This window comes from Scyliorhinus torazame, chromosome 14 (assembly GCF_047496885.1).
Source record: "Scyliorhinus torazame isolate Kashiwa2021f chromosome 14, sScyTor2.1, whole genome shotgun sequence".
Classification (NCBI taxonomy): Eukaryota; Metazoa; Chordata; class Chondrichthyes; order Carcharhiniformes; family Scyliorhinidae; genus Scyliorhinus; species Scyliorhinus torazame.
This window is the reverse complement of record NC_092720.1, coordinates 127,869,929-127,892,079: the sequence shown is the minus strand read 5'-3', so window position 1 is coordinate 127,892,079 and position 22,151 is coordinate 127,869,929. Positions and strand designations below refer to the sequence as shown.

The following is a 22,151-nucleotide window of genomic DNA, read 5'->3' as shown; positions in this document are numbered from 1 at the left end:
TCAAATCAAATATTGAACAGGGACTAGGTACCTGTTTGAATTGAAGTTCTCAAAACCAAAAATGTCCAGCAACCCAATCGAACGGCAAACGTTTCCTGGATTGTTGGTAGCGAGTGTGTTGATCACAGTGTTCATTTTATTCACAATCCACACAAAGAGATGGTCGTATATACCCTGATCAAAACAGAGATGTACCATTATACTGGACATATATTTGGAACTTGCAAGACAAAGACAATACACTAGCTGGTTAGCTCCTCAGGAAGAACACATGACAAGATGACACCCATTCCTAGTAACTGGGCAACAGGAAGAAATTGGGATAAAATCAGGAAAATCCAGCCGTATTGATCGGGAAAGTCCTTCTTAGGAAAGGTTATTGGCTGCAGTCGGCAGAGGTAGGGGCTCTAGAACACCCTCATCTTCTGGTTCAAGAGTGACTAACCCCGGACCAGTTGGTTTTCATCCCAGGATTTTATCGGAAGTGGGTAAGAATATTGCAGATTCCCTAACGATGATCTTTCAACGTTCTTTCAGACTGTAGAATTGCACACTTGACTTAGCTTTTTAAAGAAATGAGAGATGGGACCCAGGGAATTATAAACCAGTTAGTTATGGTCAGGAAATTACTAGATCTTGTAATTAAGGATCGCGTGACTGAACACCTTGAATGTGTTCAGCTGATCAGAGAAGGCAGCATTGATTTGTAAAGGGCAGATAACCCTGATTGAATTTTTTTGAAGCGGTAATTAAAATAGCGGATGGGGCAATGATGGTTATTTACATAGTTGTCCAGAAGGCATTTGATAAAGTTCCCCATAAGAGTCTGTTAACTGAAGATGAAGCTCGTGGTGTTGAGGCAAATTGCTGAAAACTTGGTTAGGAAACTGACTATTGTTTAAATGTATTCTTTCATGGGATGTGGGCATCACTTGCAAGGTCAGCATTCGTTGACCATCCCTAATTGTCCTTGAACTAAGTGACTCGCTAGGCCATTTCAGAGGGCAAAGGTGGTACAACATTGCGACCTCACAGCGCCAGGAACCCGGGTTCAATTCCAGCCTTGGGTGACTGTCTGTGTGCAGTTCCAGCCTTGGGTGACTGCCTGTGTGCAGTTTTCACTTTCTCCCCATGTCTGCGTGGACTCCCACAGTCCAAGGATGTGCAGGTTAGGTGGATTGGCCATGCAAAATTACCCCATAGTGTCCAAGGATGTGTAGGTTAGGGCTTACGGGGATAAAGGGGAGTAGGATGGTCCTAAATAGGAAGCTCTTTCAGGGGGTCGGTGCAGACTTGATGGGCTGAATGGCCTCCTTCTGCACTGTAGGAATTCTATGGTTCTAGGGCAGCGCGGTAGCACAAGTGGATAGCACTGTGGCTTCACAGCACCAGGGTCCCAGGTTCGATTCCCCGCTGGGTCACTGTCTGTGCGGAGTCTGCACGTTCTCCCCGTGTCTGCGTGGGTTTCCTCCGGGTGCTCCGGTTTCCTCCCACAGTCCAAAGACGTGCAGGTTAGTGGATTGGCCATGATAAATTGCCCTTAGTGACCAAAAAGGTTAGGTGAGGTTATTGGGTTAAGAGATTAGGGTGGAAGTGAGGCCTTAAGTGGGACGGTGCAGACTCGATGGGCCAAACTAAGAGTCAACTACATCGTTGTGGGTCTGGAAGTTACATGTAGGCCAGACCAGGTAAGGGTGGCAGATTTCACCCCCCCCCCTCCCCGCACAATTGGAGACAGAGTAGGGATAACTGGCAGGCACTCTTACTGGCAGGGTGAGACAAGTCGTGTTCTGCAGATACCTGTGTTAAGGCCTCAAGCATTCACTGTATTTAACAGCAAATTAGATACTGGCATCGGGAGCCACATAACCAAGTCTGCCGATGGCACAAAGATAGGCAGCCTTGTCAGCTTTGTAGATGGCAGTATAAAATTACAACGGAAAATGGATTTCAATCCAGGCACACACGAGACTATCCACTCTGGAATGAAAGAGTACAGGGCATTTTCTAAATAGTGAAAAGGTAGAAACAGTGGCAATCCAAGGAGATTCGAAGGTCCACTCACTGAACATTAACATGTCATGAGCAGGTACAGAAAATAACCAAAAGGCTCTTAGAACCCTGGCGTTTATATCTAGGGGATGAGAACACAACGGAGCAGGAGTCATACGTCTCTGGTCAGGCCTGCACCTGGAGTTGCTGTGAGCAGTTCTGCGCGTCGCACCTTAGGATGGTTATACTGGCCTCGGTGGGCGTGCAACATACATTTACCAGAATGTTACTGCCAGGGTTAAATTCCGAGGCGGCATTAGGGTGGCATCCCTGGAATTTAGAAAATGAAGGGCTAATTTGATCAAAATTTTTACGACGTTAGAGGGAACAAACAGGGCAGATGGAGAGAAATCATTTCCACTGGAGAGTAGGACTATGGGACTCGGGGACATTGTAGCCATGTGTCTCAGGAAACACATTGTGATGAATGTAGGAAATATTTACATATATTAGGCCCAATATTAAAAAAAACATAGTCCCATTTTGGGCTCGTTTATCAGGGAATGTTTCGGAGCCTGAACAATCCTGCTATTAAACGGCACTCTTTCTTTTGCAGGTGTCGGCGAGGCATGCCCCACTGAGGCCACACTTACCTTCACGTGGCTTGTCAGTGCAGGAAGAGATTAAGATCGCATTTAAAAATGGTGCCCCGATCTGCCTGATCTCTGGACCCCTCCGCCCACTCCCCTCCCCCCACCCACACAGCCTCCAGATTACCCCAATGCTGCAGGTTACCAATTAGGGAATCCAGCCCCCTTCACCCCGCTTCATAAGGGCAGGACACCCTCGGGGCTGATCCCTGGCACAAGCAACCAGGCACCTGGGCACTGGCACCCTGGCAGTTCCCCAGCCAGCCTGACAATGCCACTTGGGCATCCAGGCACTGCCAGGATGTCAGGGTGGCACTGCCATGATGGCACTGTCAAGGTGGCACTGACAGGGTGCCAGGGTGGCAATGCCAAAGTGCCCGGGTCACATTGGGGGTGCGAGAGTACCACCCTGGCCAGATCACCTGGGAGCCCACCCCGCCGAAGTGCCTTACGCCTGGTCCACGTTTGTGAAAACCAGTGCTAAGCGGCGCCATGGCAAGCTCTATCAGACACAGCAATTTGGTCCCACGCCTTGCGATACTCCGGCCTAGACATATTCAAGTGAGCCTAACTGCTCACTTGAACAAGCAAATCTGGATCCCGCCCAGTGAGGGCGAGATTCAGATCGCAATGTCTCGCAAGATCTCAGACGCAACAAGTAAGTACGATCACGCCCATTGCATTTTTTTCCAATTAAGGGCAACAGACATACAATACAATGGGCGCTCGAGAGTGGCACGGTGGTGCAGTGGTTAACACTGCTGCCTCACGGTGTCGAGGACCCTGGTACGATCCTGGCCCTGGGTCAATGTCTGTGTGGAGTTTGCACATTCTCCCTATGTCTGCGTAGGTCTCAGCCCTACAACCCAAAGGTGTGCTGGCTAGGTGGATTGGCCATGATAAATTGCCCCTTAGTGTCCAAAGGGTTAGGTGGCGTTGTGGGGATAGGGTCAGGTCGTGGACCTTGGTAGGGTACTCTTTCCAAGGGTCGGTTCAGACTTGATGGGCTGAATGGCCTCCTTTTGCACTGTAGAGATTCTATTAAAAAAACAATATGGAGCTAAGGCAGAGTTCAATTGCAGATTCAGCCATGATCTCATTGAATGGAGGAACCGGCGTACAAGGTCAAATAACCCACTTCTGTTTGTGTAGGAGAGAGAGAAAATGGCCAGCTCCTGCTTACTGTCATAGAGCCACTGGAACTGTGCATGTGGCCAACTGTGGATAGGATGTAGCTGTGATTACTGCCATGGCGAAACAGCCAGCTTTCACTCAGTAACAACAGGCAGACGGCTGACCAATGGATGCGGAATACTACTTTTGTAAGGAATCAACACTTCAGCATGGAAAGAGAAGGAAATGGGAGAAGAACGAAGGGGAAAACGAAAAATGTGTCTTACTGCTATATTCCTCTGGTTAGGGTTAATAACATATTTCTTTGGAATACTGAGATTAACATTGACAGGTAAAACTTGTCCCTTTATTGTCTCACCTTCACCAATGCATCCCGGCTACCAGCCGCCTGTGCTTTGCTGACTGGAGTGGTCACACTCTCCCCTCTGATTAAGATGGATCTGTGAGTCATTGCATTCTCCAGTTCCAGTGGGTTCACCTGCAGCATAGAGACACCAAGTTATTCATGCATCTCAAAAGAGGAAGGCAGCCAGTCAGTGCACACTCAAAATGTACCGTCAGGCCTCTTCATTGACCCACGTCAGAAGAATGAGGGTGAATTCTCCCAACATCAGCAAGCTGAAAGTTTGCTGACCTATTCCGCAGGCGGGCTCAGGGAATTCTCAAGGTCAACCTCATTAAGCATTCAGGTAGTGGTTCTATAAGGATCTGCCAGTGGGAAACGGGGCAAAGTGAGGGGCCAGTGTAGGGATGTGTTATAATGCATAAAAGCTACTGCTCCTTCATAAATGGCTGCATAATAGTAGAAGCTCCAATTCCTTTCCAGCACATGACTGATCAATTTCCGGTGCTGCTTTAGAAATTATTCGATAAAACCCCAGGGAGGGTTGGTAGGCCTGGTTGAGACCAAGGGCAACTTCCCCACAGAGGAACCTTACACTCTGCTGGGTATGAGGTGATGAATATAAAGCACGCTGAGTCAATCAGTCAAGGTTGTGAGTACAGATTAGAAAGAAGTTAAATGATCTGAGAATGTCGGTCAAGGTAAGGTGCCAGTATTTCACTACAACCACTTGAAGAGCAATTTATGCGTGGCACAGTGAGTGAGTATCCTGTCATCCTGGTAAACTATGACTGAGGCTATTATTTAACCCCATCTTGCCCAGATTCACATGGTACCCATTCTGCAGCTTGACACTACTTCATTGGCTGATGTTTGATTAATATGTTCTCCTAGGCTGGGTTCTTGCACACCCGAGGGGTCAAGGAGAATTTTTTGGAGTATGTTTCCACCCTTATTGGTTGGGCGGGGCGGGGGGAGGGGGGGGGGGGATTGGGGGAGGATGAGGATGGTGTATAACCAATGTTGGTCTGGCCATTGTGGTCCAACACCAATTAGCCTTTGCTTGCCCATCAACTTCATACTTCTGTGCGACAATTTGACACTTCAAAGGTCAGAGCAATCCCAGCCTCTAATTTCAGACCTCTGTTTCCATTTGAAGAGGCACCCTGGGACCAGCAAACATTCAGGAATGGTGGGGGAGGCCAGTGAAGTTGGGCACCGCTGCGAAGATGGGAGCTAATGCTATTCCTTTCCTGTCTCCAATACCTTCCTACACCACATTTACATGCACACATCCCAACATACCATGATTGACATTATTAACTCTGGAAGCTCTATCGTTAAATCTTTTATGTAAAAACTTTTATGGAGACAGCTTTATTTACCTCAAGCAACTTTGTTGCCATGGAGAGATGACTTGACTCCATAAGCTCACAGCAATCCAAGTTATCATACATAGCAGCTGTAGGGGAACACGCAGTTTAATGCGGAATACGGAACAATGAAAAAAGTCCTTAAAAACTGTATACCTTTCATCCCATCAAGTCTACAGCACCTCCCTTCTTGGCAGCCCCTCAGGATCGAGGATGACCTGTTTCCACTCTGGTTTTATGGTTTCTGAAATGACTGATCACTCCAATGTGCGGTCTGCAGACTCTGCCACATGTGGGGCAGATGGTGCTTGAAGGGTTGGGTACATAGGTTGTTTTTTAAAATAAATTTAAAGTACCCAATTATTTTGTTTCCAATTAAGGGGCAATTTAGTGTGGCCAATCCACCCACCCTGCACATCTGTGGATTATGGGGGTGAGGCCCACGCAGACACATGGCGAATGTGCAAACTTCACATGGACAGTGACCCGGGGCCGGGATCTAACCTGCGTCCTCAGCGCCGTGAGGCAGCAGTGCTAACCACTCATAGCGCACCCAAATAGGTTGTGTATCAAACTGAAAATCCTTCCAGCACACACCAATGTCGAACGGGAGAGGTTCCTGGTCAGCCATGGAAAGAATTTAGAGTCTCTACCATCACTATCTATGGCTCCAGGCTACAACATGCATGTAAACGTGAAACTCAGGCCCCTTGGCTGGCTCAGGTGGGCAGTGTGGGCCAGGTGGGTACCAACAGCAGGTGGTTCGATTCTCCGTTCTGTAGATTTGGGACCTGTGTTCCTGCCCTACCTGTAGGCAGAGAACCGAAGAACAGAACTTCCATTATTCCCTCGCTGCCAAGGATACACTGATGCCATCTAATCATGTGGCAGTGAGCTCCACATCCTCGACAACTATATATTTTATATTCTAAGAACTATCCTTCATGTATGCCCCCATATTCTGGGCTGGCCTACAAGCAGAAATAGCTTCTATATTCACCATATCGAGTTTGGTTTCCAGCTACACAGGTCATTAAAATTCAATGAACAAGTACAGAAAATAATCAAAACAAGTTAACAGAACAGAACACTGACCTTTATATTTGAAGACTACAATACAAAGAGGTAGAAGTCAGTATCAACTATATAAAGCTTTGATAGACCACAACTTGAACACTGGGAACTGTTCTGGATGACACACCTCAGGGAGGATATAGTGGCATTGGTGGGGTGGGGGAAGCCATCTCTGAAAGTGGTCTGGATTCTCCCGTCCTTTGCCGTTCGCCGGCATGGGATTCTTTACTTCTGCTGCTTGTCGATGGGATTTCCCACTGAAGTCACCCCATGCCGCCGAGAAAGCCGGGGGCGGACACACGCTACCAGTGGGAATAGAGAATTCCAACAGCTGGAGAATTCCGGCCTATGAAGAGGTTCATGAGATACAGCTTACTGACCCAGATAGCTATTGTCATTAGTTTAGTCTATCTACTCATCTGAATACCGAGAGACATTGTCTGCTGCTCTTTCTAGTCTTGCTTTTACCTTGGAAATGCAGGTTGCCCAGATGCAAAATAGCTGCCAATAGCTTGTTGACGTCCCACTGTTCACTGTCTGCGAACATCAGGATTTTCATGGCTGAGCAAATATCAGCATAGTGTTTTACATCATCGTGTCCCTCGCAACTTGTACAGTTACCCTGTAAGAACAAAGTCGCATGCAACTGATCTGATACATTATTGTCCCAATCAATAACCAAACCAAACAGCTGCAGTCTCTGAGATGTAGGTACACCCACAGTGCTGTTAGGGAGGGAGTTCCAAGATTTTAGCCCAGCGACAGTGAAGGAGCGGCGATATATTTCCAAGTCAGGGTGGTGAGTGACTTGGAGGGGAACCTCCAAGTGGTGAGGTTCCCAGGTATCTACTGCACTTGTCCTTCTGGATGGTAGTGGTCATGCATTTGGTAGGTGCTGCCTAAGGAGCCTTGGTGAGTTCCTGCAGTGCATCCTGTAGATGGTACACATGGCTGCCACTGTTCGGCAGTGGTGGGAGGCTGAATGTTTGTGGAAGGGGTACAATGAAGCAGGCTGTTTTGTCCTGGATGATGTCGAGCTTCATAAGTGTTGTTGGAGCTGCACTCATCTAGGCAAATGGAGAGTATTCCATCACACTCCTGACTTGTGCTTTGTAGGTGGTGGACAGGCTTTGGGGAGTCAGGAATGGTGCTACTCACGCAGGATTTCTTGCCTGTGACTCTAATTAGCCTACAACATCTGCCTTTACAAGATCAATTTGTTCACAAGATTTCACATTAATGATGTATTTTTTATTTCAGAGATTAGGACACAATAAATAATTAATATGAGGGATAACATGGCAGGCTTCATACCTAATGTGTCTCATATTTTCTTGCAAATCAATGTAAAAGCTGATCCTGAGCCAGTACCATTGTATTAGTGTGTTACGGCTTTTTGTAATGATAGAAGAGTGGTGTTCGAGGACAATATGTCTCACCTTGGTCAGGAAGTCATACTCATGCGCTGTGCCTAAACTGAGGAGTTTCTTCTTCTCTGTGCTCATCCCCATCAGCATACTATAGAGTATGTGGTAGTTCCTCTCATCCTGGGCCTGAGTGACGGAAAGTGATACAGAGATGAGCAATTAATCGAAGAATATACAGCAAAGTAGAAGGCATACGGCATGCTTGCCTTTGTTGGCCGGGGCATTGAGTATAAGAATTGGCAAGTCATGTTGCAGCTGTATAGAACCTTAGTTAGGCCACACTTGGAGTATAGTGTTCAATTCTGGTCACCACACTACCAGAAGGATGTGGAGGCTTTAGAGAGGGTGCAGAAGAGATTTACCAGAATGTTGCCTGGTATGGAGGGCATTAGCTATGAGGAGCGGTTGAATAAACTCGGTTTGTTCTCACTGGAACGAAGGAGGTTGAGGGGAGACCTGATAGAGGTCTACAAAATTATGAGGGGCATAGACAGAGTGGATAGTCAGAGGCTTTTCCCCAGGGTAGAGGGGTCAATTACTAGGGGGCATAGGTATAAGGTGAGAGGGGCAAGGTTTAGACTAGATGTACGAGGCAAGATTTTTACGCAGAGGGTAGTGGGTGCCTGGAACTCGCTACCGGAGGAGGTGGTGGAAGCAGGGACGATAGTGACATTTAAGGGGCACCTTGACAAATACATGAATAGGATGGGAATAGAGGGATACGGACCCAGGAAGTGTAGAAGATTGTAGTTTAGTCGGGCAGCATGGTCGGCACGGGCTTGGAGGGCCGAAGGGCCTGTTCCTGTGCTGTACATTTCTTTGTTCTTTGTTCTTTGTACCAATCTAGAGCATCTGGCTGTCCAAGTGCTTTTAGTCATTAAGAGGACAGTCCTCAAGCAGTCTCTACTTATATCTGCTCAACATCTCCGTCGGAGGCATCAGCCTCTGCTCAACCAGAGAGGTAGAGCAGTAATTTGAGGTCAAAGTAAATTTGTTCACTGCATGCCTGAGACTTGACAGTAACCAGCCATCATGCAACATGCTGTTTTGTACGTGTGATCACAGCTCTCTGCTGTCTCGAGGCAGCTGGCCATCTAGAATCCATAAAGTCCATAGAGTCCCTACGGAGCAGATGGAGGCCATTTGGCCCATCAAGGCTGCACTGACACTCTGAAAGAGGGGAGGCAGTGGCGTAGTGGTATTGTTGCTAGACTAGTAATCCAGAGACCCAGAATCATGCTCTGAGGACCCGGGCTTGAATCCCACCAGGGCAGATGGTGAAATTTGATTTCAAGAAAACATTTGAAATTAAAAGTCTAATGATGACCATGAAGCCATTGTCGATTGTTGTAAAAACCCAAATGGTTCACTAATGTCCTTTAGGGAAGGAAATTTGTCGTCCTTCCCAGGTCTGGCCTACATGTGACTCCAGATCCACAGCAATGTGGTTGACTCTTAAATGCTCTCAAGAATGGATAATAAATGCTGTCCCAACCAGCATCGCCCACACCCATGAACAAATGTTTAAAAAGAGCACCCTACCTAGCCCAATCCCCTGCCCTATCCTGGTAACTCCACCTAACCTGCACATCTTTGGACATTAAAGGGTAACTTAGCATGGCCAATCTACTTAACCTGCACATCTTTGGTCACTAAGGGCGGGATCTTCCAATCTCAGTGCGCCGGAAAAGCATCTCGCTGCGGCACAATATAGCCGGTGAAAGCCGGGAGACCCCACTCCCGGAATCCAACCGGCTCACAACGCCTTCGCGAGATTCACCGCAATCTCACGAGAATTTGCAAGGAGAATCCCGCCCACAATGGGCGGGATCACTTTTTGGCAAATCTGCATATTAGAGTGAGGCAGTAAGCCCTACTCTAATGTGCATATTTCAAAGATACCTGAGGCTTTGGGATTCAATCTCTTCACCTCGGGGACCACAGGTGAGCGCAGTTTAGCCCTGGTCCCCAGAGTGGAATGGCACTCATGGGGGTCTCCAAGGGGATCGGAGGCCCCCAGCAGCATGCCCTTTGGGCAGGGTGGTGCCGTGACACTGCTGGTGCCACCTGCATATCCTGGCAGTGCCAACTGGGTGCCATGCTGGCACTGCCAAGTTGCCCAGGTGGCACTGCCAGGTTGCCAGGTTGGCACAGCCAAGTTCCAGGATGGCATTTGTTGTGCACGCGCAATTGGGCCAGGGTTGCCCACTTTGTGGGATGCAGAGGGTGCCGGGGGACCCTCCCATGTTGTGTTTGGGCTGGGGGGAGGTCGGCGGGGGGGGTTTGTAGGCCTTGGAGATCGGGACGTCATGTAAAAATGGCGTCCTGATCTCTCGCTATAACGGAAGTTCCAGCGAGCGGAACTCCCCATTGTAAGAAACGGGGCTACGTGCAGCCTTGGCCGCGCATTTCCCGTTTAGGCTCCTTATTCAACACGAGTAGCGTTGATTAGCCACATGTTTTTTGGCACTGCGAGAAGATCGCGCCCTAAGGGCGGGATTCTCCGGCCACACCCGGTGACCAGAAATTCCCCTCCCGCCCACCCGAGGTCAATGGATCTTTACATGGTCCGCGTCCCGCCCGTGGCAATTTTACAGCGGGCGGGGTGGAAGAATCCGGCCCAAAGAGGCAATTTAGCATGGCCAATCCACCCAACCTGCAAATCCCTGGACACTATGGGGAAATTTTAGCATGGCAAATCTAACCTACACATCTTTAGACTTGGAATTGAACAAATACCCCAATATGCAGGCCACTACATATTAGGGTAGTACGGTAGCATAGTGGTTAGCATTGCTGCCTCACAGCGCTAGGGACCCGGGTTCAACTCAGGCCTTCTCTGTATGAAGTTTGCATGTTCTCCCAGTGTCTGCATGGGTGCTCCGATTTCCTCCCACAGAAATGTGCATGTTAGGTGGATTGGCCATGCTATATTATCCCTTAGTGAACAAAGATGTGCAGGTTAGGTGGGGTTATGGGGATAGGGTGGGATAGTAGTTCTAAGTAGGGTGCTCTTTCAGATGGTCGGTGCTGACTCGATGGGCCGAATGGCCTCCTGCTGCACTGTAGGGTTCTGTGGATTGCAATCACACGAGTCTCAAGAAGGATTCAAAAAGAAAGGTTTATTCAACAAGTCAAAGCAAAGCCGCAAAGCGGCGAGGAGAATATCTAGTCCCAGCCAGGACCATCCGAAGATACCGGTTCCCTTCCTGGCTGGCTTTTATCGGTGGATTTTAACGTACATCGCTGTTGGACCACCGCCCTCAGCGGGAGAGTTCGTAGTTCACGAACCCCACGGGGAGTTTAATCGGGTCTGGTGGGGGTTATTATACCATCAAACACCCCAACATTGTGGGTCCTTGTGAGCCAGTGCCTTGGACGAATAGAAAAAGCTTCCTTTCCACTCCTTGACTTTGCAGGCAGGACACACAACCACTGGATGAAAACCAAGCATGACAATATATGTTACATGCTGAGGGGGTCCAACTGTGAAATGAAAGGCCTCATGGACTCTGAGCAGCCAAGGAACCATGGGCTGAACCCACAGCAGTGACCTCTCTCGTAAAACTGCAGGAAAGACACAGAATCAGTAAATGTCCTCATAGAGGGAGCATACACCTGGCCCAAGTGCATGGTGTTTGCCACCATGTGAACCTGGCAGGCAAACCCCACTCTCCTGATGATCCCGAATCCTTTAGTATTTCTCTTTTCCAAGCTAATTCCCTTGTAAAAGGATTGGTAGGCCAGATGGGAACCTGTGCATTCATTGAGCAAGCCGCCTGAAGCTTGGATTGCGGACAGCATAATCAAAGATCCCTCCCACCCGGCTTACTCACTCTTCCAACTTCTTCCATTGGGCAGGAGATACAGAAGTCTGAGCACACGCACGAACAGACTCAAAAACAGCTTCTTCCCCACTGTCACCAGACTCCTAAATGACCCTCTTATGGACTGCCCTCATTAACACTACACCCTGCATGCTTCATCCGATGCCGGTGCTTATGTAGTTACATTGTATACCTTGTGTTGCCCTATTATGTATTTTCTTTTATTCCCTTTTCTTCCCATGTATTTAAATGATCTGTTGAGCTGCTCGCAGAAAAATACTTTTCACTGTACCTCGGTACACGTGACAATAAACAAATCCAATCCAACCCCAGATGGGCCTTCACTTGCTTTAGTGAATAGGGTTGCAATCAGGAGAGGCCTGCGAGTGGACCACAAATTGCAGGAACAGCAGAAGAGTCTGGGGAGGGGGGGGATTGGGACAACAGGACAACGAGGGAGAATGAAGTCAGCTGACAACAGAGAGCAGGAGTCATCTGAGGTGCCTCTTTTCAGGCAGGTTTCTCAATGTTTTACTTTGTAAAGAATTTGTTCATTGGTATCAGAGTAATTGTTTTTCCGTTTCTTCAGAATATTACCTCTTTCACATCTGAAAATCGTGAAAGGGATGATAGGCTCAACTTTACCAAGGGCTTGCCAACCCTCCAAGACTGGCCTGGAGTCTCCAGGAATTGAAGATCAATCTCCAGGACACTGCTGGGTGCAACCCCGGAGAGAAATCATCGGGACATTAAAAAAGATTTTGGGTTTGATTCTCTGTAGCCTGACGCCAAAATCAGGATCAGCAATCAGGCGGAGAATGGATTCCGGCGCTGGAATCGGTGCAAGCGCCGGTTTGACGCCGGTTCTCGATGCTCCGCCCCCTCCCCCCACTCCCCCAAACCGGCATCATTGGGACGCGCTCAGTCGCAAGACCGTTGGCGCGTCATTGGCCGGCCCACCCACGATGCTCCGCCCCCGATGGGCCGAGTTCCCGACGGCACGGGCCACGTGTGTTCCCAGCGGTCGGGAACCCGGTGTGCCGGCTGCGGACTACGTCCAGCGCCGCCAAACTCGTCTATGATCCGTGCCGCTGGCTGGGGGGTTTCTGCTAGGGCTGAGGGGGACTGGTGGGGGGTGGCCAGGGGCTGGCTCTTTGGCCAGGGTGGGCGGGTTAGGGTTTCAGAACGGCCTGCGCCATGTTTTCCGGCTTGACCGGTGCAGGCCGTCAGCCCTGCGCACGTGCGGCAAGGGGCCCGGCGATTCCCCGGAATTTTCCACGCGATGCACGGGTGGTTCACACGTCGCCGGTGCGAGCCCCTCACTGGTACCGGCATCAATGAGGGGTTCACGTCGATTACCCCGTCGTGAACCACCTCGTCGGCACTTAGCCGCTGGAACGGAGAATTCCGCCTTTTTTTGTCATTTCCTTTGAACATTTCACTTTACTGGATGTAAAAATATTGAAAATAAAGGGAAAAAAGGAAGTTTGGCTGATGGTCAAGCATCATTCAATTAGGTAATGAGTATTTTGCTTTCCATTTGGCGTGGGATGGCTGTATGTCACAAGGATGGATGTTTTGGCCGACTAATGGCTGGAGCGTGGGGCAGGTGATGAAACCTCCAGGAATATATTTAATCACAGTTGACAACCCTAGGTGGGCATAGGGACTCCGATATCAGGCATAAAGTGGGCTGCGGCCTTTACTTGACAGCAGCGGGACAAATTTGGAAATTTAGCACAGGTCACCTCGTGGCTCACTGTCCACTTACAGACGAGCAGGCCCGTGGTGATATGGGCCTAATTAGCAGCTCTGAAGCCTCAGCGGCACCACAGGAAGAGGCAGGTGTGGTGAAGCAGGCAGGAAACGTGGGGGGGGGGGGGGGCGCCTCAAAATGGTGGCACCCTTATTCAGGTAATTAAGAATAAAAATGCAGGTGGTCGAGTACAAAAGAATTGGTCACCACTGAGGTGGGAGGGGTGCATTTGGTCCCTGGGGTCGGCCTTTCTTCAAGCAGTCTCTTCTGTGGGGCATGGTGCCACTGGTTCTGATGCCCCCTCCCGGCCCACCTCCATGGAATTGGCTTCCACCCTAAGTGGTGTGGGCTGGTGGCCACCCCACCAACAGCAACTTGCCAACAGCTACACTTAGTGGCCCCTAATTGGGGTCTTTGATATGCAGATAGCATCCCAACCCACCTGCCCATCCCAATGCCACTCCCCACAATTCAACAGACCTTATAGGTATTGACCCAGGGTCAAGTAAAATTATGCCCAATGTTTCTTTGTGTGTGGTAATGTCTACATGTGATTCACAAGTGATATCTCTCAATATGTCTTCCGATTGTGTGTATGGCCTCCCTAGCTGGGAGCAATACGCTGGGAATGATAGCTGTGATATACTCAAAGTGTGGTCCTAGATACACAGGGTTCGTGCCTGCTGCATAACTGTGTTGCTAATCCCACCATCAGGCACATGATCAGATGAAGTGTACCCTCCAGGAGTGAATCATTGACAGTGCATCTGTAACCCATCCACAGTACAGCAAGCAGCTCGTAACCCGGATCATTTAATGTTCAATCTATGAGAGTTTGAGCCAGCTCAAATTACAAGTTCCTAGAAACATGGAATACAGAAGAAGGCCATTCAGCCCATTAGGCCTGTGTTGGCTCCTTGAAAATGCTCATACCACCCTATCCTTCCTCCATAGTCCTGAGAATGATTCTCCCTTCATGCAGTTTTGCTCATCATGCATGGGTAAGACCGAAGGGCACAAGATGGTTTGATAAACAGGGACTCATCATAACCAGGCATGGGCTAACGTTAACACCATTCTAAAGGAGGAAGAGAAGGCTGACTGTCTCACTCAATCAATTCACAGCTTCATGAGATGAACATTTCATGATCAACAGCGATTGGGCTCAGTGTGGCTCAGGGTTGGTCTCATCCTGACCATTGACTCCGTTGTCGTCTCACTCTCAGCGTTAAACCACTCATGCAGCCAGTGTGAAAAAGGAACCGACTGCCTTGTTAGACCAAAGGGAGCTCACCTGCCCACACACTCGGGACTTTTCCAGTAAGTACTGTTCGATCTTTGCACCCTGCATGATCCCATCTTCATTGAAGTAGATTTCAATGTATTTCCCAAAGCGACTGGAATTGTCATTTTTTACAGTTTTCGCATTTCCAAAAGCTGTAAAAGAGAATAGCATTAAGAGAGGCTGTGACAAATAGTAACATCAATCGGATAAGATCACCACACGCAGAGTGTTAAATGGATCCCAAGTCAGAAGATGGAGTATGAAACTAGATGAAAATCCTGATACTTTGTTTAGAACATAGAACATACAGTGCAGAAGGAGGCCATTTGGCCCATCGAGTCTGCACTGACCCACTTAAGCCCTCACTTCCACCCTATCCCCGTAACCCAATAACCCCTCCCAACCTTTTTGGATGCTAAGGGCAATTTAGCATGGCCAATCCACCTAACTTGACTTATAGGATACAACATTACATGCGTCTACCTCCTACCTACTCAATCAGTGCCTCAGCAGTAACTCTTTGTATGTGCTCAACATACCTAATTAGTACCCACCGCCTGGCTATCCTTAAGTTAAATATACAATTAACATAACATTTAAATAGCTAGGATGAGGAGCAGTCAGTACCACTTAGAAACCTACCATTCATTGAAAATGAACCTCCTGTGACGCAGTTTGCCCCAAAGGAACTGCTCACCCCAGTCCATTGACTTGCACCTCATGTGAAACTAGCCCCCCTGAGCAACACCCCCCCCCCGAGAAACTGTCAACGGGGTGAAACTGCCCACTTTGTGGAACTGAACCTTCTTTATATGGTCCTCACATGATATTGTTGTCAACTGCATCCTAACATGGAACTGTATCTCTATGTGGAACTGTGTCTTGATGTGGAACTGTATCACCATTTGTAACTGTATCTTGATTTAGAACTATATCTTGATGTGGAACTGAGGTTGGCAAGGGTGCAGAATATGCTCTGGGTGGGGGACTTCAATGTCCATCATAAAGAGCGGCTCGGTAGTACCATCACTGACCGAGCTGGCTGGGTCCTAAAGGACATAGCTTCTAGGCTGAGACTGCAGCAGGGAACCAACAAGAAGGAAAAACATACTTGACGTCATCCTCACCAACCTGCCTGCTTCATATGCATCTGTCCATGACAGTATCGGTAGAAGTGACCATCGCACAGTTCTTGTGGAGACAAAGTCTCGTCTTCACATTGACGATACCCTCCATTGTGTTGTGTGGCACTACCACTTGCTAAGTGGGATATACTTTGAACAGATGCAACAACTCAAGACTGGGCATCCGTGAGGTGCTGTGGGCCATCAGCAGCAGCAGAATTGTACTCAGTCACAATCTGCAACCTCATGGCCCAGCATATTCCCCACTCTACCAGTACCACCAGCCAGGGGATCAACCCTGGTTCAATGAAGAGTGCAGGAGCAACACCAGGCATATAGAAAAATGAGGTTTCAGCCTGGTGAAGCTACAACACAGGACTACATGTGTGCCAAACAGCATAAGCAACAAGTAATTGACAGAGTTAGGCGATTCCACAATGAACGCATCAGATCTAAACTCTGCAGTCCTGTCACATCCAGTCATGAATATTGATGGACAATTAAACAACTCACTGGAGGAGGAGGAGGCTCCACATCCTCAATGATAGAGGACAATTAAACAACTCACAAGAGGAGGAGGAGGCTCCCCATCCTCAATGATAGAGGAGCCCAGCATATATGTGCAAAAGACAAGGCTGAGGCATTCGCAACAATCTTCAGCGAGAAGTGCGAGTGCATGATCCATTTTGGTCTCCTCCAGAGGTCCCCAGCACCACAGATGTCAGTCTTCAGCCAATACGATTCACTCCGCATGATATCAAGAAAGGCTAAAGGCACTAGATACTGCAAAGGCTATGGGCCCTGACAATATTCCGGCAATAGTGTTGAAGACTTGCGCTCCAGAACTTCCGGCACCCCTAGCCAAGCTGTTCCAGTACAGCTACAAGACTGGCATCTACCCAGCAATGTGGAAAATTGCCCAGGTGTGTCCTGCACACAAAAAACAGAACAAATCTAACCCAGCCAATTACCGTTCTATCATACCAACCCTGAGCCACACTGAGCCCAATCGCTGTTGATCATGAAATGTTCATCTCATGAAGCTGTGACTTGATTGAGTGAGACATTCAGCCTTATCTTCCTCCTTTAGAATGGTGTTAACGTTAGCCCATGCCTGGTTATGATGAGTCCCCGTTTATCAAACCATCTTGTGCCCTTAGGTCTTACCTATGCATCATGAGCAAAACTGCTTGAAGGGGGAATCATTCTCAGGACTATGGAGGAAGGATAGGGTGGTATCGCCATTGTCAGCAAAGTGATGGAAGGAGTCATCAACAGTGCTATTAAGCGGCACTTACTCAGCAATAACCTGCTCATGGATGCACAGTTTCGGTTCCGCCATGGGTCACTCAGCTCCTGACCTCATTACAGCCTTGGTTCAAACATGGACAAAAGAATTAAATGCTAGAGGTGAGGTGTGAGTTACTGCCCTTGACATCATGGCAGCATTTGACCGAGTATGGCATCAAGGAGCCCTAGCTAAACTGGAGTCAATAGGAATCGGGGGAAAACTCTCCGCTGGTTGGAGTTATACCTGGCACAAAGGAAGATGGCTGTGGTGGGTGGAGGTCAATCATCTCAAGTTAAGGACATCACTGCTGAAGTTCCTCAGGGTAGTGTCCTAGGCCCAGCCATCTTCAACTGCTTCATTAATGATATCCCTTCCATCGTATGGTCAGAAGTGGGGACGTTCGCAGCTGACTGCACAATGTTCAGCACCATTCATGACTCCTCAGATAATGAAGCAGTCCATGTCCAAATGCAGCAAGACCTGGACAGTATCCAGGGTTGGGCTGACAAGTGGTAAGTTACATTCGCACCACACAAATGCCAGGCAATGACCATCTCCTACAAGAGAGGATCTAACCATCGGCCCTTGACATTCAATGGCATTACGATCGCTGAATCCCCCACAATCAAATTCTGGGGTTACCATTGATTAGAAACTGAACTGGACTAACCATGTTAATACTGTGTCTATGAGGACTGGGGTGAGTCCAGGCCAGTCCAACGCCGGCATCTCCACATCTATGAGGACAGGTTGAAGGCTAGGAATCCTGCAGTTAATAACTCAACTCCTGACCCCCCAAAGCCTGTCCACAATCTAGAAGGCACAAGTGTGATGGCATGCTCTCCACTTGCCTGAATGGGTGCCGCTCCAACAACACTCAAGAAGCTCAACACCACCCAGGACAAAGCAACCTGCTTGATTACTACCCCTTCCACAAACATTCAAACCCTCCACTACAGTGGTAGTCATGTGTACCATCTACAAGATGCACTGCAGGAACTCACAAAAATTCCTTAGACAGCACCTCCCAATCCCACGACCATTACCATCTAGAAGGACAAGAGCACAGATATCCGGGAACACCATCACCTGGAGATTCCACTTCCAAGTCACTCGCCACCCTGACTTGGAAATATATCACTGTTTTTTCACTGTCACTGGGGCAAAATCCTGGAACCCGCCCTAACAATACTGTGGATGTACCTACACCTCAGGGACTGCAGCAGTTCAAGAAGGCAACTCACCACCACCTTCTGAAGGGCAATTAGGTATGGGCAATAAATGCTGGCCTAACCAGCGACACCCACATCCCGTAAATGAACTTTTAAAAAACTGTATCCCCATGTGGAACTGTATCTTGATGTGGAACTGTATTTCCATGTGGAACTATATACAGATGTGGAACTGTATTTCCATGTGGAACTGTATCTCCATTTGGAACTGTATCCTGATGTGGAACTGTATTTCCATGTGGAACTGTATCCCCATTTGGAACTGTATCCCCATTTGGAATTGTATCCCCATTTGGAATTGTATCCTGTGTCATGATATACATCAGCATATCATGGTGCAATCACACACACACTGACACACTGATGGACATACAGTAGGACCAACCAGCATACACAACATCACAGCCAATCACCAGTGAGAGCACACGCAGTATAAAGACAGCGGACACCAGAGTTCCCGCTCATTCTAGCAGCAGCCAGCTCAGAGCACAGAGCTCACAGCCTGCCTCTCAGACATTCACCATGTGCTGAGTGCCTCACCTAGATAGTGATAGGACAGGGTCCACAGATAAGCTGGTAATGCACGTACCCAAGCTTACAGTACGTTATTACAGTTGAGTTGTTAATAAAATAGAGGTACACCATCTCCAGCCGTGTTGACCTGTTTGTAGACCAGGACACCCAACACGACATCCTGATGTGGAACTGTATCCCAATATGGAACTGTATCTCCATGTAGAGAAAGGAGAGCATTCATCTTACATGTGACACTCGCTAATTGGTTGCAAACAGTTCAGAGCTCACTTCCTGCCCTCACACAGCTGTGGACTGAAAGAAAACATGTCCTTCCTTCCAACTCTGAACGCAGCATCTCAAGAGACAAAATGGAAATTTCCCCCTTCTCCTGATATATCAGCATGCTTTGTCAGGCTCAGCTGAATTCCCAGTAGATCCATGACAAATACCTTCCCCACAAAGCGGTCATGTCAGTCAGAAAGAGTAGCAAGATAGCTGGGTATTGGAAAACTAGCTCTCAGTGTTCCCCCCCAGTTTGCTTTGGAGGTGCGTGTTTGTATGGTGGTTTGCTGTAAATAAAGACTGTAAGTCTGTAAAGGTTAGGCTCCAGTTCTATCCTTCACTGCCTGCCTATCTGGTGTAGAAAACAATGAGCTATATTGTGAGATTTTAAACCATGGCCTCTAACTCCCCAGTTTTCCCCCTATCATGTTGTGCTCTTATACCAGGCAGCACGGTAGCATAGTGGGTAGCACTGTTGCGTCACAGCTCCAGGGTCCCAGGTTCGATTCCCGGCTTGGATTAATATCTGTCCGGAATCTGCACGTTATCCCTGTGTCTGCGCGGGTTTCCTCCGGGTGCTCCGGTTTCCTCTCACAAGTCCCGAAAGATGTCCTGTGAGGCAATTTGGACATTCTGAATTCTCCCTCTGTGTACCGGAATGTGGCAACTCGGGGCTTTTCACAATAACGTCATTGCAGTGTTAATGTAAGCCTACTTGTGACAAAGAATTATTATTCTTATTAATATCACTCAGCCTGTGTCAGAATGCTTCCAAAGTTGCTGGCAGCCCATAACTCGCTGTTCAGACGTAACACATAGTGTGGTAAACCACTGTTGCACCTGTATTAGGTGATGTACGGTAGGACCTGTACTACAGGTTCGCCGGTAGTCCCTGCCTGCTGGCTCTGCCCAGGAGGCGGGGTATAAATATGCGTGTCATCCAGCCAGCAGCCATTTCGCCAGTTGCTGTAGGAGGCCACACATCTGATAGCAATAAAGCCTCAGTTGGATTCAACTATCATCTTTTGTCCAATTGATCGTGCCTCACATAGTCTACAAGTTTTTCCTCTATCAGCGTTAAGTCTAGACAGCAGGTTTTTGGCAGCCCATTTAACAATAGCAGCTCTTGGGAGTCACAACTAAATCTGATCCAGCCCTCACTCAACATTCCCATCAGACTAGGAGATCAAATGCTTCCTTCTTTGACACAGTGACAGTGTTAAGTACCTCTTCCACTCCTGTCCTCTCAGTTTGACCACAGTTTTCCAGTGTTAAGCTTTACCTTCCAGAATCGGGGTTGCCTCCAGGATCTGCTGTTCAATCCACATGTGCTGTCCACTGACAGCGGCCAGGAACTGCAATAAAAGCTTTGTGCTCTCCGTCTTCCCAGCTCCCGACTCGCCACTGAAATTACAAACGCTTGCTTTCATTGCGTGTTCATTTCTCCCTGCAGTGTACAAATATGTTTCTGCCTGCAAGACCGTCCAGCGCAAGGAGATCGCAAACAACCGAGGGTGTTCTGGACCACAGCCCACTCCGGGCAGCTTCTCTTCAAACAATGAGTCCTGATTTGCCCCTTCAGCTAGCCCCCCCTCAGATTGCTAAGTGAAATATGTGTTAATGTTACGTTCATTACATTGTTAAGTTAGACCAGTGAAGCGAATTGTTTCATTAAGTACCTCGATCACTTATAAAGAGAGACTCGGTTTGCCTCTCTCCTGGGACTAAGCTCATGGCCGGTGACCTTGGAGAGGGAGCACGCGGTATCCCCTGGCACGCTACCCGCAGCGGGTAGGGTGCGTCATTACCCCTTGGAAATAATATTTCAATTTGAATTTGTTAAGTTTCATTTTGATGTTCTATTTTAGTTACAGTGTCCCACCAGGGACAGCCACCCTGTAATTTGTGTTAAATTTGTTGATTAAAAAGATTAGAGAGAGAGACTTAATCAAGAGGGTGTCTGGCCCAAATATTTACCACTCTTCTATGGCCCACAAGCACGGAGGTGTCAGGAGTTGGCATGGAGGACCAAAGGAGGTTACAGTGAGAGTAAAGAATGAGATTAATGAGGGATTTGTAAGAGTCGATTTTCCGTTTTGTTTTTGGTTCGTTTTTGGGGTAGGTGTTGGTAACGTTCCTTTTGTGTTTTATCTTGTGTGTTTATACTGTTGTGCACTTTGGTGGGATGGAGACATGCCTGTCTGGGTTTTGGTGGGTGGTGCTTTTTTTCTTTGTGTTTTCTTGCTGGGGGCTGTTTGTTTGGGGATTGGTGGATGATGGAATTTGTTTACAGGAGGAGGGTGAGGGGAGCAAGGGAACAATGGGTGGGAAACTTCTTGGCACCAGAGGCGGGGGGTGGGGGGGGGGGGAAGAGGGTCACCAAGCTAGCTGGGTGAGCTAGCTCACAGAAGCACAGTGGGGTGTGTGTACATGTTTAGTTTATTAGTTGTTCTATTGGGTTGGGACGCGGAGGAGGATGTTCTAGGGGCGCGCGGGGGGGGGGGGGGATGGGTTCTACTGACGAGGGAGGGGTTTCGGTGGAGGGACACTGAGGGGGTTGGGTCCACCGCGGGGCAGGCCGGAGGAGGTGCTGTGCATAGGCTAGAGGCGGGCCCAAGAAAGAAGATGGCTGACCGGCGGGGGGGGGGGGGGTCACTTTGCCCCCCAACTAGGCTGGTCACCTGGAATGTCCAGGGGCTAAATGGGCCGGTGAAGAGGGCACGTGTGTTTGCACACCTGAGGAGACTGAAGGCGGATGTGATGATGCTGCAGGAGACACATCTTAAAGTAGTGGATCAGGTGAGGTTGAGGGAAGGCTGGGTTAGTCAGGTTTTCCACTCGGGGC

At 48.5% G+C, this 22,151-nt stretch overlaps 1 protein-coding gene across 1 annotated transcript in view; it reads right to left on the bottom strand.

Annotated features, from left to right (window-relative positions):
• Window positions 1–22,151, bottom strand: part of LOC140390031 (unconventional myosin-VIIa-like) — a 251,412-nt gene that overhangs the window by 195,518 nt on the left and 33,743 nt on the right. The window contains exons 5-11 of the mRNA XM_072474875.1: window positions 20,589–20,710; window positions 14,871–15,013; window positions 8,006–8,119; window positions 7,035–7,188; window positions 5,505–5,581; window positions 4,135–4,254; window positions 32–174 (exon numbers count right to left, since the gene is read on the bottom strand). Of these exons, the coding sequence (XP_072330976.1) occupies window positions 32–174; window positions 4,135–4,254; window positions 5,505–5,581; window positions 7,035–7,188; window positions 8,006–8,119; window positions 14,871–15,013; window positions 20,589–20,710 (873 nt within the window). The remainder of the gene's footprint in view (window positions 1–31; window positions 175–4,134; window positions 4,255–5,504; window positions 5,582–7,034; window positions 7,189–8,005; window positions 8,120–14,870; window positions 15,014–20,588; window positions 20,711–22,151) is intronic.